General features: G+C 45.7%; 1 protein-coding gene and 1 pseudogene across 1 annotated transcript; one reads left to right on the top strand and one right to left on the bottom strand.

Moving 5' to 3' along the window:
- Nucleotides 1-424: 424 nt before the first annotated feature.
- LOC136536468 (glutathione S-transferase T3-like) lies at nt 425-2,169 on the bottom strand (annotated as a pseudogene).
- Nucleotides 2,170-3,821: 1,652 nt separating this feature from the next.
- LOC136538672 (guanine nucleotide-binding protein-like NSN1) lies at nt 3,822-9,284 on the top strand. The gene is made up of 8 exons (XM_066530633.1): nt 3,822-4,212; nt 5,997-6,135; nt 6,220-6,393; nt 6,481-6,695; nt 7,152-7,416; nt 7,607-7,786; nt 7,858-8,069; nt 8,586-9,284. The coding sequence occupies exons 1-8, from the start codon at nt 3,946-3,948 to the stop codon at nt 8,937-8,939; spliced, it is 1,806 nt and encodes a 601-aa protein (XP_066386730.1). The 5' UTR covers nt 3,822-3,945; the 3' UTR covers nt 8,940-9,284.
- Nucleotides 9,285-11,998: the final 2,714 nt, after the last annotated feature.

Here is an 11,998-nt window from a genome sequence, read left to right on the forward strand (position 1 = left end):
TACAACTCGATGGCAAAAGAATGTGAAAGAGAGAAGGCCTTCGTGTGAGCAAAAGAGAGAAGGCTGAGGTGTGTATATGTAGGTTCATATGCAGCAGTTTTCACACCTAATGTACATGTGAACACTGCCATGCGTGCACTAGATGTGAAACTGCCAATCAAGTGCAGCATTCACACATATATAGGGCTGCGGGAGTACACATATAAAGGGCTGCATTCACACATATATAGTGCAGCATTAAGTTATAAAATATATAGTGCAGCATTAAGTCATAAAATAAAGTGTTGCATTCACACATATATAGTGCTACATTCACTGGCTATATAGTGCAGCATTAAGTCTTAAAATAAAGTGCTGCATTCACACATATATAGTGCTACATTCACACAAATATATAGTGCAGCATTAAGACTGAGAACTAACCTTAGTCAGCAAATAACTTTTCCTCAAGCTTACGTAATGCCTTCTCTCGGTTAGCCTTTTGATCTTTAGACATGTGACTTGTATCTTGATTGAGCAAGGAATTGTAGACCTCAAGCATCCTTGCTTCCTTTTGCTCCTTTGCTGCCTTCAAATTTGCGTTTGATATCTGAATTTGTGCTTCCGTAACCTTTTCGCACTCCACCTTCCGATCTTGCTGCACCTTGATAATTTTCTCAATATTGTTCCCAAGGATGACAATTCCTTCCATAACATTATCCTTCTTGCGCTTTCCATTACGCTCAGCCTTTGCTGCTTCTCTACTAATGGGACATGACTGTTCTTCTGGAACATCAACTATCTCAGTCTTGTCTTTCTCTTTTTCCTCAAACTGTGCACACCATTTGGGCTCCTCTTTTAATATCTTCCACCAATGCACCAACGAAAAACGCTTTCCAAACCTGCTTTCATATACCTTCTATGCCTCTTCCTCTAGCATGTCGTCGGAGTATCCGCTTGTATGCATTTGAGTTACCTTAGTCCAAGCGTCATTGAAATCAGTGATCGATGACTTCAGGCATGACCAGTGAACCTTCAATTGGTTTATTTCCCTTCTACGCTTCCCATTCCCTTTCCTGTTAAACTCCTTAGTGATTTCCTTCCAAAATGTATCAAATTTCTTGTCATTACCCCTAACTGGGTCTTTTGAAACATTCAACCAAACATTAGCCTACAAAATATGAAATAAAAAAATATGAACAAATCAAGTATTGTACCAAACACTGGCCTACAAAAAGGAAAATAAAAAACTGATCAGTTACCAGCCTTGTTTCTTCGTCATGAGTCCAATATCTTTTCTTTACTGCCCTATTTGCCTCACTATTATCTCCTTCCTCAATGTCAATATTCACCGTCTCGTTTGTTGAAGTGCCTTGTTTCACAGCTTGGGGTGTTACTGTTCCATAGGCACTTGGTGGTGGTGGTGGAGATATTGGGTTCACGTTCATAGTCTGACCAACAAAATGAAAATTTTCTCCTGGCATGTGTGGGTGCGGCGGATAGTGTGGTTGTTGAAGAAAATTTACAAAACCACCAGGTGGATAGACCCTGAAGTTTTCACACAATTAAAAAACCAGAAATACTAATTGCAGGCATCAATCTATACATCTATACACACTGAAATCAACTAATTGCAGGCATATTCATCAAAACAAAAATACTAATTACATGCATCAATCTATACATCTCTACACACTAAAATCAACTAATTGCAGGCATATTCATCAAAACAAAAAATACTAATTGCAGGCATAAATCTATACATCTCTACACATCGAAATCAACTGATTACCGTGGATCTGGGGCTTGCTGGTTTCCATGTTGAGATGGAAAATTTGGGGGCATGGCTCTCCATCCTGCTCCTTGCGGTGGCCACGGCTTGGAAAAAGGCACACCAGGGAAGGAAGAAGGCACAACAGGGGCAGATGTCGGTGCTCGACCCAATGGCGGCTCTAGGGCGGACGGTGCTAGCGGACCCAGTGGTGGCGCAGGGGTGGACGGTGGTGGCGCAGCGGCCGACGGCACTCCTGCTACTTGCGGTGGGGATGAAGACGACAAAGCAGGGGCTGGCGGAGAAGAAGCCGGAGGGGCTAACGGCGTAGGAGAGAACGCCGTCTTCATTCTAAGGCGGCTGCCTCCGTGCCCTTTCCCTCCTTTGTCTCGCCGCTCGGAGCTACGGCCAACATCCATGGCGCTGAATCTAGCGGCCAGGGCGGGATGGGGAAGGAGAAGAAGGCGCGCACGGGGAAGGAAGAAGAAGAAATCGCGCTCGAGGCGGGAGGAATCACGTGCGCGGTGGGGAATAGGGCAGGAAGGATTGGATCTTTGCGCCTGGAGCACGGGATCGGTGGGATGAAACTCTTCCCTCTCAATGCGGGTGTCGTGGGGTTACCGAGAGCTTGGAAACAGAGCTGGCGAGTGTCGTGGCCATGAAACGAACTTGTTCTCTCTCCTCACCATTTCATGCAAAAAGTGTCCCCATGCTGATGTGTCACCATAATTAATGTGCATGACACTCCCATGACATCCCCATTGAGACTGGCCTTACTCCTATTTCTGGCCTCCTATGAAAATGCAGTGACGATGAAGTTCTGAAATATCTGTCGTCCTTTGGCACACACGTAATTATCTTTTCGAGAATTGCATGAAAGCAGAAAAAGATAAAAGGGACACTTCATTCACCTCCCACTTGCAGCGGTGAAAAATGAAGCTGGTCGGACTGGGATCTGATCTTCCGTATGCGTCCATGGAACGGGAGGTTGCTTTGTATCTCCTGCCTATACCATAGTCCATGACCAGTCTCCATCTCTACTTAGGGCAGCTCCAGTCCTAACTTAGGTCAAACCATGGACTTGAATTCACATTCCAAATGAATCACTTAGAAATTGAAGAAGCTAGTTGATCACTTCGAGAGTGGACTTAGATAAGAATGTGGAAAAAGTTTAAGGACCCATTTTGTATTTCAATCTTTGATTTTCTACTGCCCACGGTTCGAGAATGAAACAAGTGTCGTCTTTCCTCTCACCTCATTCGGTTGGATGCCTACAATGTGCTTTGTACGAACATCCAGCTCAGACCATGGTTCGGTTCTCAAACACTGGAGCCGCTGTAAGCTGAGGTGGAGCTTCAACGCCTCCCTTTACCCGAAGTCCCTAACCCTAATGAGGAACTCCAATAGTGATATCCATATATGGTTATCAAAATCTCGACTTTTTAGGGTTTTCTAAGATTAAATTGGATTTTAAGATTTTTAATTGAATTATTTTTTCATGTAAAATGTTTGGATTTTTTTTGAAAATTTGTTTTTTAAACCGATTTACCTCCATGAACTTTCAGCTTAATCCAATTTACCTACCTATAACGTGGCGATGCATCAGCAAAACCACCATCAAAACCACCCAATGTGCATAAATGCACGATTTTGAAAGTTGAGGGATGTTAAAAAAAACTAGTTTGTAGTTCATTCAGGGAGAAAAATCGGATGACCATGATAATTGAGGGGGGTAAATAGGATTTTTTTTATGAATTTCGCGCTCGGACTTCAAATATTTAGGCCTGGCGATTGGCATTGGCAAGGTTTAACAAAAAAAAAAGATTGGCATGGGCATGGACTGCAACGTTATGGCTCAGAAGGTCCAATAAGTTGCAGTACATTCGGTCCATAAGAAAGGTTCACATGGGCCGTATAGTTACACGCTTTAACCAGTATTAGGCAGGCGGAGTAGTGCGCACCTAATCTCGATCATCCATAGGCCCGCTTCGCTCCATGGGCTTATTTTAGCAGCGGAGCCCTTTTCAGGCCCATCCAGTATCGACGCCCTTCTAAAACCCTAACTCCCTCTCTCTCTCCTTGACGCCGCCAAGCCACTGCGGCCGAAGTCGCCCCTCCCGAGCCCCGACCGACTCTCCTCTCCACCTCAGGGCCGCCGGCTCCTTCCTTCCTCCGCCTCGACAAGCGTCGGCGAGATGGTGAAGAGAAGCAAGAAGAGCAAGAGCAAGCGCGTCACGCTGAAGCAGAAGCACAAGGTGCTGCGCAAGGTGAAGGAGCACCACCGCAAGAAGCGCAAGGAGGCCAAGAAGGAGGGCAGGGCAAGCCAGCGGAAGAAGGTCGAGAAGGACCCCGGGATCCCCAACGAGTGGCCCTTCAAGGAGCAGGAGCTCAAGGCGCTCGAGGCCCGGCGCGCGCAGGCGCTCCAGGAGCTCGAGCTCAAGAAGGAGGCGCGCAAGGAGAGGGTACGTCATGTCTGCCCTGCTGCTATCGTTGGTGCTATGCCCTGCAAGTCTGTGTTCGGAGCAAATAGTATTTCAGTCTTACAGCTGAATCCCACCTTCATTCTGTTTAATTGCAAGCCTAATCCACCTTCCTGTCCCTTCATTTACGTTGTGAAAATATCTTTCTTAGATGCTTCTCTATATTGGTAGTGTTCATAGTTACCATTAAGAATGCAAATGGGGCGGCGTGCAGTGTGATGTTCAGAGTTCAAAGTTAGAGCATAAATGTTAAAATAAATTCAGAAATTCTGGAATGACAAAGTATTCACTATATTTCAGTGGAAAATAAACTAGTTGTGTTTCAGTAGTATAAACACATTCCACATTCATGACAAATTACAGGTTTGGTGCATATTGAAAAAAAAGTTATGCTCTAGGTTATTATTGAACGAACTAACACCCTCACTCTAATAAATTGGTCAATGTTGATCATCTGCCTTGACACAATCTAGTCATGGTCAGTGTGAATTCCTGAATGAAAGCCATGCAGTGAAGGAAGAACTAGTTTAGTTGTCATGAAAGCCATGCTCTAACTGAAACTTAAGCAGAAGAGGGGATACTAATTGTAAGCTAATTGAAGCAGAACATACCTGTATTTGGATTGAGCCCGGTCAGCCATGTAGAGCAGAGTCCATGCTGGGTTCTCTCGAATGGAGTAAGCCATGCTACAATGCTAATAGTTAAATGGATTTGATTTGGATGTGCCAATGGGGATGATGAGATGAAAAAAGGCTCTTTGCTTCAGTGGCTGCCAATGGAGTAAGACATGTGCCTAATCTTGCTTCCTCTACTCTAATGGTGTAGTTGTTAAATATAAACAAACACATAATTAAACAGATAAGTAGACACACGAGCACTCAGTCTAGTCAATTAAGTTGACAAGATCTGCATTCTTAGTGAGTACCATTAGCTTCAAGATTCTGTTTATTTGCTCAAACTGTTACTTATTGCTAATAATTGAGGGCTAATCGCCACTTGAGTGGACATGATTGAGCTTGCTGGTGGATCGGGAAAGGAAGCGGAGAAGGAGCTCTTCGGCAACTTTGGCTCAGGGAGGCTCACAAGTCACAACAGAGAGAATGAGGCTGAAGGCAGAAGAGCCGGCAGCAGTGGAGCTAGGAGACTGACACTAGAGTTGCCAATTCTGCTTGGACGCTGACTTGGAGCGGGAGGGCGGTGGCGGATTGGGAGATGCAGGATGTGTGGCGCCGCTAGACTATGCGGGTCACCTGTATCAGCCTGCTCCATCTAAGTGGGTTAGCTTTCAGGCTTCAGCATGTTAGCTGTGCGTGCCAGCCCAGCGGGTTGGTGGCGTGGCCCAAACCATTTGCAAGCCTAGTTAGTAGTTACCATTTGGTTGATGGCCTGCTGTCGTTAGTATCTGCCATGATAGTTTTTGTCCCATCCTTCATTGTCCCTTATTACAACCTAAGGCTTGTTACAACTAATATTGTTGTATGTATAATTGTGTTCTCATGTGAAATTATGGTCATTGATCTCAGACAAACTGAATGCTCGTCCTTTATTTGGGTCTTTACACTTCACATTTTAGGCTCACTCTGTCAGGATCATGAACTTTCACATAGACTTGACCAATCAGTGATTAAATATTGTCACCCTTTGTTAGGTTCGGCAGATGAAGTATGTGTTCCTTAAGATCTATTTATGTTCTTTGTCTAGTTTTATAGATACATCTATATCATTTTCGTTGTGATGGTTAAACAATGAGACAACACCTTTTTCAGGCTCGGAAGAGGAAGCTAGGATTGCTTGAGGATGAGGACATTGCTAATTTGGCATCTGCAGCTTCCGCGCAGGGCAGTGAGTTTGCAGCAAAGGATGCAGCAAAGGATAATGCCCCTTTAGCAGTGGCAAAGAGCAATGGTAAGTTTCTCATTCTCACTTGTGGTTTAATTTCTCTACTGCATGCAGTTACAATATTGACCAAAGATGTTAAATGTGTCCCAGATCATTCTGAGAGGTCTTTCTACAAGGAGCTTGTTAAAGTAATCGAAGCTTCTGATGTGATTCTTGAGGTTCTTGATGCAAGGGATCCGCTGGGCACCCGTTGCATTGACATGGAAAAGATGGTTAGGAAGGCTGATCCAAGTAAACGGATTGTACTACTTCTCAACAAGATAGGTATTATGCAGTCTTTTGTTATGTTTAAAGTTTACTCAATGGTGGTTATGCCATCCTACATCTCAACTTCTGATTGTTGAATTCTAGATCTTGTTCCCAAGGAGGCGGTAGAGAAGTGGCTTACATATCTAAGAGAAGAAATGCCAACAGTTGCATTTAAGTGCAATACCCAAGAGCAGAGGACCAAGCTGGGATGGAAATCTTCAAAACTAGATAAAACAAGCAACATCCCACAAAGCAGTGATTGTCTTGGTGCTGAGAATCTAATCAGATTGCTCAAGAATTATTCCAGAAGCCATGAGGTAAATGGTTCTATCGTTTTCATATAATGTTTATGCATATATAGCTTTGGTAATCTCTCATCAGTCTCTCAAGTTGATTATTTTTGGGACATTCTAAATGAGAATGTTTTATCCTTGTTCTACAGCATCCTGTGTGCTTCATTATTTGACTATATATAATAATTGAACCTTCACTTCCTTTTCCTTGCTTATGCTCATATTACCTTTTATTGAACATTATTAATAGAATCCTTTTGATTTTGAAGGGAGAGCAGCTTCCTACACTTTGTATCATAACATAATGACTTCATGCAAATAGTTGTTTTACTTGTGTGCCTTATCTTATCATGACAGTTTTACATGTAGCCCTATTTTCTGTCTTCAGTTATTACCTTATGCTTCAGTATTCCATTTTTTATTTCTCTTGGAGGTATTTTTTTTCCTTCCTTTGTTGAGTTTTGTTATTGCGACTTGCAGCTCAAACTGGCAATTACGGTGGGTATTGTTGGACTTCCTAATGTTGGCAAGAGCAGTCTGATCAACAGCCTGAAGAGGTCCCGAGTGGTTAATGTCGGTTCCACTCCAGGGGTTACTAGATCAATGCAAGAAGTTCAATTAGACAAGAAGGTGAAGTTGTTGGATTGTCCCGGTGTTGTTATGCTCAAATCTTCCAACAGCGGTGTGTCTGTAGCCCTTCGAAACTGCAAAAGAGTTGAGAAAATGGAAGATCCAGTCACTCCTGGTAAACTAGTTTGCATGTTTCTGTGTCATTTCTGTTAGTCCGCTGAAGTTTTTTATTTATTCTAGTTATAGCCTTCTTATTGTTTTATTCTTTAGATACTATACCATTTGACAATAAGCTAGTATATAATGTGACCAGAAGTGCAATACTTGACATGTTCTATGCTTCTCTCTGTTTTTGATGTTTCTAGTTAAGGAGATCCTAAGTATTTGCCCACATGAGAAGTTGCTGTCTCTGTACAAGGTTCCAAGCTTCAGTTCAGTTGATGATTTCCTTCAGAAAGTAGCAACTATACGGGGGAAATTGAAAAAGGGTGGTGTAGTGGATGTTGAAGCTGCTGCGAGAATTGTGCTTCATGACTGGAATGAAGGTATGTCTGATAATTTTTGTCATTAACTTTGTGAATTCTTGTGAATAGTGACCTGATCCTCTCGTTTTTAGGTAAAATACCATATTTTACACTGCCACCTAAAAGAGATGCTGGGGAGGACTCAGATGCAGTGATTATAACAGAAGATGGGAAAGAATTTAATATTGATGAAATTTACAAAGCTGAGTCTTCATATATTGGTGGTTTGAAGTCCATTGAGGAGTTTCATCATATTGAGATTCCTCCTAATGCTCCACCAGGGATTGATGAAGAGATGCTAGAGGTAATAATCTTAAAGCTAGCAGGTTTTCCGTGAATTAAGTGGACTTAATATTTTCCGTGAATTAAGTGGATTTAATATGGTAACTGCTGTAGATTATGTGCCATCTTGGTACCTGTTAGTTATCTGTTTTGTTCCTTGTGATGGCCAGATGCATTGCATTTATTGAAAGTAAATGTTTTTTTTAGATTGGTTTTGCATGGTCACTGATTCGGTCTCAGCTCTATACGCTTATGTTAGGAGGTTTCATTCGAATTTATTGACCAACAGAATTTTTAAAGATAATCTATGTATAATCCTTTGTAAACAGCATAATGGCATCATGATAAAAGGGTAGTGCTTGCTCTCTGTCTCTGGTCTGGTGAACACTCTTGTAGAACTCAACCTTAGGTTCTATTTGAACGACATAATTCATACGTAAGAATTCCATACCAATATGCTTTGCTGCAAGCAAAACATGAGTGCACTAGGAACATTGTGCTTGGCCTTGTTATTTGACTCTTGTTTTGCACTAACCAGGATGGCAAGAAACCAAGTGAGCCTGTCCAGGAAAGCTGGGAGGAGCAAATGTCTGACTTGAATGATCGCGAAGGAAGCAAGGCAGCCAGTGCTAGCACACAGAACGACAAGTTGTACACCGCCGAGGGCATACTTGACCCTCGCAAGAGGAAAGCAGAGAAGAAACGGCGCAAGGCAAACAAGTTCAGCGTGCTGAACGACATGGATGCGGACTATGATTTCAAGGTGGATTATCAGATGGAGGACGCGTCGCCTGCTGATGACACGGATGATGAAGATGGCGGGGATGTAGCCAAGGATAATGAACTGATGACTGGTGTCGATGATTCGAGAAACATTTTGGCTCCTAGTTGATGGCACAGTAGATGTTATCGGTGATATTATCATGTCGAGTGCCAGAAATGAAATGTCCCAGTGGGGTTGCAAAATTAACCCACAAAAGTTTTGTGCTTAGTTTGCTTGTTTAATGAAAGATGATACCATGAGAAGGCTTGCGTTATACCTGTCCCAGCAGTACCTACTTTTACCTGCTCTTAAGTTGTATTCATTGGGTCTGTTCGGCTGGTATTAAAGCCGGCTGAAGCTGTTTTATTATATGAGAAAAATACTATAGATTCTAGCTGATAAGTCGGCTGAAACTGTTTTGTTATGAGAGAAAAATACAATGATTATTGTTTTGTTATGAGAGAAAAATACAGGGATTGACCATGATGCGCTATCCTCAGTTACATTTATTTATCATGACACGTTATCGAGAAAGGTTACCAAACATGAACATATCAAAATTTATCTACTTCAGAAATTTAGGTGTGGTATCAACGTTAGGTAAGTGAAGAAAGTGGCATAGAACAACCCGATGCAAGAGAGCAGAGACATAATTTATTGAGAGTGAACAGGCATAGTTTTGTCAGGTTCATAAACCCGGGGTCCCTCGAGGACCGGCTTCCACGCCAGGGCTCGGCCCAGGAGGATGGCCTTCTTTTCTCCTGGATCGGCTCGAAAATCTAAATTCAACAGACCGGAGCACTCGTTTCAGGCTCCGGCCGTCCTCGGCCCATCTTTCTGACCGGAGCACTAGCTCAGGCTCAGGCCAACTTCGAGCAGCCCCTCCGATCAGAGCGCTAGCATCAGGCCCCGACCGCCTTGGCACGGCCTCCACCCGGAAAGCCTGACCCGAGAACCGCCTCCGACTCTGACCCCGTGTCTCCGACCGGGGGTCATAAGAAACCCTGCCCATCGCTATTCTCCGACTGGCGCGCCAGTACCGACTGGGGACATCCGACCGGGGACGCCTGCTCGGAGAGAATCAGAAGACGTACTAAGGAAGGCAAGACGGGGCTCGCAAGTCAAACCACGGCACCAGGGACCATACCCTGCGGAACAGTATTGTAGGCGCCGACATTCACCTCTACAGTATTGTAGGCACCGGTCAAAACACCCGTACGGTAAGACCCCCCATGTCTCTGGGTATCAACAGTATTGTGGGCGTCGGAATTTGCCATACAGGTGAACATGGTAAAGCCACGCCTCCAGTCGGCGAGACAACATTTTTGCAGGTACCGACGTCCTCCAATCCGGAAGAAAGCAGCTCAACCTCCCACATGTACCTGACATTCTGCAGTGACATCAACAGTATTGCGGGCGCCCACCATTATCCCATCCCCATCAGCATGGGCAACAAGGCTTAGAAACGTCCGTACTCACTCTCCCTCTCACCTGTAAAAGCCATCCCCTTCATCTATAAAAGGGGATGCGCTCCCTCCAACCAGAGGAGGTCGACTTCTTCAAGCTCAGACTCACTAGATCGACACCAACCCCTTACAACCGCAGCACCACCGAGTTCCGACCGCAACCCTTCCGGTCGGAGCCTTCCGAACCTCTTGTATACCCCTCCTTTCTCCTTCTCGTTTGTAACCCCACTACATACTTCGAGCACCTGGGCTCAGGAATAAAGTCGCCGACCGACCCCGACTGGATGTAGGGCATGTTGCCTGAACCAGTATAAATCCTATGTCATTGAGTGCTAGGCCACCTCCAATCACAACGTACAGCAAAACTATAAATATTTACTAGTTGGTTACTTTCTGCACCGACAAGTTTGGTGCGCAAATTGTTCGCCCTGTCCGGCTGATGGTTTTCTGTAGCTAATAAGTCGGCTGATGCTGTTTTGTTGTGAGATAAAATCACTATACCATGACTGATAAGCAGTTCAGGATTGCCGTGCTCCACGTTTTCAGCTCCGTTTCATGTTTTTCACCTAAACAGATGCATCTTTATAAACTCTACTCAGGGGAAAAAAAGGAGTCGTAAGAGCATCTAAAGAGATGCTTTAGAAACAAGTTTTTGTAAAGCTACTCCACGATGGAGTAGATTAGTTCTAAACATGCCCTTAATCATAGGTATTAGTTGGAGCCAGGGATATGTTCCCTTTAAATTGAAAACCGAATGATGCAGTGCAACTCTGTTACACTTTCAGCCGTGTCGGCGGCACGAAAACGCCCAATTCCGAACTGGAACATTTGTATTTGTATTTGTAGCCGTCGTGCAAGTGGAGGTGGTCTCGCGAACTGAGATGCAGTCCGGCTCTGCAGCGCCGCGACCAACGCCCAACTCACTCCCGCCGCTTCCAGTTCCCACCCAACCGAGCTCGAGGCGGCCGTCGCCGCGCTCGCGGACAAGAAGCGCCGCCTCCGGGAGGCATTCGACCGCCTCGTCGCCTGCTCCCCGGTCCCCCTACCCTTCCGCTGGGAGGACCTCGACGCGCACCTCGCCTCTGTCGCCGCCAGCTTCCGCCACCTCCACTCCAGCCACGCCGACGCCATCGCCGGTGCAGCAGCCGTAGCCGTAGCCGTGTCCGCAGCCGCAGCCGCTGACGCTAGGGGTCCAACCACCGCTGCTCACCACGTCCACCACCTGGACAAGGAGGGGCAGGACCGGGAACGCCGCGTCGGGCGCGGCGCGTCGGAGGAGGGACAAGGTATCAGCAATGCGGAGGAAAGGGAGGAAGGCGGGAACGCGTCGTCGCACCAGGAACGCGTGGAGGAGGATGGGAAGGTCCGGGAGGCATCCAGTGCGCGTCCCGACCGAGAAGCTGACGAAGCGGGGAGCATTCTCGGGGTGGAGACCGTGCCAATCGAGGCGGCTCCAGAGCAACTAGACGACGAGAAGGAGGAGGATGCCATGGGGGCAATTGTGGCGTCTCCCCACCAACACGATGACGACATCGAGATGATGGAGGAGGAGGAGGAGGAGGAGGCCGTGAACGCGAACGCAGACAGAGAATGCCGCGAGGACGAGGCGGAGGAAGGGGAGTGGCTGCAGCATCCGCACGCCGCAGGCGGTGGAGAGACGTCGGCTCTGACGCGAGCCGTCGCCGCGGCGTGCGCGAACATGGACCCCTCTGCGCTGGTGGA

This window comes from Miscanthus floridulus, chromosome 2, assembly GCF_019320115.1.
Source record: "Miscanthus floridulus cultivar M001 chromosome 2, ASM1932011v1, whole genome shotgun sequence".
Taxonomy (NCBI): domain Eukaryota; kingdom Viridiplantae; phylum Streptophyta; class Magnoliopsida; order Poales; family Poaceae; genus Miscanthus; species Miscanthus floridulus.

Coding starts and splice junctions, on each gene's coding strand:
- LOC136538672 (XM_066530633.1), top strand. CDS start 3,946: ATGGTGAAGAGAAGCAAGAAGAGCAAGAGCAAGCGCGTCACGCTGAAG. Junction 6,136..6,219: donor AGCAGTGGCAAAGAGCAATG/GTAAGTTTCTCA, acceptor AATGTGTCCCAG/ATCATTCTGAGAGGTCTTTC. Junction 7,787..7,857: donor GCTTCATGACTGGAATGAAG/GTATGTCTGATA, acceptor TCTCGTTTTTAG/GTAAAATACCATATTTTACA.